This window comes from Antrostomus carolinensis, unplaced genomic scaffold, assembly GCF_000700745.2.
Source record: "Antrostomus carolinensis isolate BGI_N321 unplaced genomic scaffold, ASM70074v2 scaffold30842, whole genome shotgun sequence".
In the NCBI taxonomy this organism is placed as follows: domain Eukaryota; kingdom Metazoa; phylum Chordata; class Aves; order Caprimulgiformes; family Caprimulgidae; genus Antrostomus; species Antrostomus carolinensis.
In genome coordinates this window covers 1,323-3,470 of record NW_010298079.1, presented here as the reverse complement: position 1 = coordinate 3,470, position 2,148 = coordinate 1,323, and the positions used below count along the sequence as shown (strand labels likewise).

General features: G+C 39.9%; 1 protein-coding gene across 1 annotated transcript in view; it reads right to left on the bottom strand.

The window, feature by feature from the left end:
* The window catches only part of LOC104520606 (melanotransferrin-like), a 13,700-nt gene extending 13,597 nt beyond the window's left edge, over nt 1–103 (bottom strand). The window contains exon 1 of the mRNA XM_010162338.1: nt 23–103. Within this exon, the coding sequence (XP_010160640.1) occupies nt 23–74 (52 nt within the window). The 5' untranslated portion in view covers nt 75–103. The remainder of the gene's footprint in view (nt 1–22) is intronic.
* Nucleotides 104–2,148: the final 2,045 nt, after the last annotated feature.

Sequence of the window (2,148 nt, the reverse complement as noted above, 5' to 3'; positions counted from 1 at the left end):
TCCCTATCTGCATCAGCCTTACCTGAAGACAGCAAAGGGAAGATGATTAGGACAATTGAAATCACTCTCTTCATGATTACAGCAGTTCAGCAAGGATCTTCTCTCTACCCTGAAGCTCTGCCTTCTCATACCAGGAATTCCACAGCAATGACCAAAACTTCTGGAAGATAAAAAAGGGGTTTTAGGCATCAACAGGGACAAACCAAGATTTAAGAAAAAAACCCAAACTGTCAGAGGATGATATGTCCTTGTAGGCAAAGGACAAAGGAATAGTGTCCTATTCCTATGCACAGATGGAAAACATCCCTGCATTTTCTGCTTTGTTATGAACAGATGTAGGAAGAAATGTAAGCCTCTGCTTTTGAAATACATTGTGCTTCTCCTGTTTCAAAAGATACCAACATGCCTTTGAGAGATAGGTAAGACATTTATCTTACAAAAAAGATATCTAAAGCCAAGTGAATTATTCAAACCACTGAACATATCTCTTTACAGAATATTGATAGAGTCCTTCTTATTATCTTATTTTTTCACCTGATTATGGTTTATCTCCTGAGTAATTTTAAACAAAAAGTAATCCTACGCCTGTTGTCTTTCTTGATTCTCTTCATTCCATTCTAGCACAGCAGTCTCCTCCAAAACGGCTTATGTCCCTGTTTTCTAACACTTAGCCTGAGCATTACCTCTTAATTATTCTACATCAGCCATGATTAAAATGATTAATTCTACAGCAGGAAAACTAAACCAAAACATACACACATATATACATATATATATATAAAAAAAAGCAGAACTGTGCATACAGAACTGATCTGGTGATGTACAAAACACTGCTAATATGTTTTCATCTTTCCTGTTCAGGAAAGAATTGACTATTCCAAGAATCCTGGAAAAATAATGTCTTTTTCCTAGTTTTGTTTTCCCTCTTAATCATGTGGATTTTCTTAGAACTTTCTCTGCTTCATGTATATTTGCCAATACTTTTCACAGATTTCTTTTGTTGCCTTATGCACTCTCCCCCAGTGATTCGCAGTTATTCCCCACTTGCTTCTTTTGCATTTACATACATGGATTCCACCGCTTATCTCTGCATCTCCTAAGTTCCCTCACTAGGTCTGCAACATTTGTTGAGGTGTTACGTCTCCCACTAATCTGAGCACAGAAGGAGTTACCTTTCTCACTACTCCCTGCACTGCCTGAACAATTGTTCTCAAGCCCCAAGATCTCCATTCACTCATTTGCTAAGAGAACAACTGTGGTATTCATCCACCCTTTGACGTGGCTCACCTGCAGAGCCTAGTACAGCTTAGGACCCTTTGGGAAGTATGTGTTACTCCTCAGTGAGTGCAGTTTATATAATCTTTTGATAAAATGAATTATCAGATGTTAAACAAAAAAAAAAAAAGTAAGAACAAAATACTTGGTAGAAGTAATTTTAAAATAAAAAACCACTTGGTAAAAGTAATTTTAAAATAAGGGTCCACATATTTACTTCTAATTCATAGAATCCTAGGAAGGTTTGGGTTGGAAGGGACCTTAAAGCTCATCCAGTTCCAATCCCCCTGCCATCAGCAGGGACACCTTCCACTAGACCAGGTTGCTCAAAGCCTCATCCAACCTGGCCGAGAACACTTCCAGGGAGGAGCAGCCACAACTTCCTTGGGCAACCTGGGACAGTGTCTCACCACCCTCACAGTGAAGAACTTCTTCCTAATGTCTAATTTAAACCTCCCCTCTTTCAGTTTAAAGCCATTACCCCTTGTTCTGCCCTTGTAAAAAGTCCCTCCCCAGCTTTCTTGTAGCCCCTTCAGGTACTGGGAGGCCACTATAAGATCTCCCCAGAGCCTTCTCTTTTCCAGGCTGAACAGCCCCAACTCTCTCAGCCTGTTCCAGGGAAAAAGATTAGATCAGGACAGATCATTAACCAGTTCAGTCAATGTCAGTTAATATATACTATACACAAGTGTGTTTCATTTAACTACACCTTAACCTCTGAATCACTCCTGAATCACTTCTGGGGAAACTTGTCCATCAGGCCCACCAGCACGGTGCAGTTAGACATCAAAGCTAATAGCTCTTGCAATGCTTGTAGCAAAGCACCTAACAGGATCATATCCCACCTTCTTTGAGGTTTTACTTCCTGCCAGC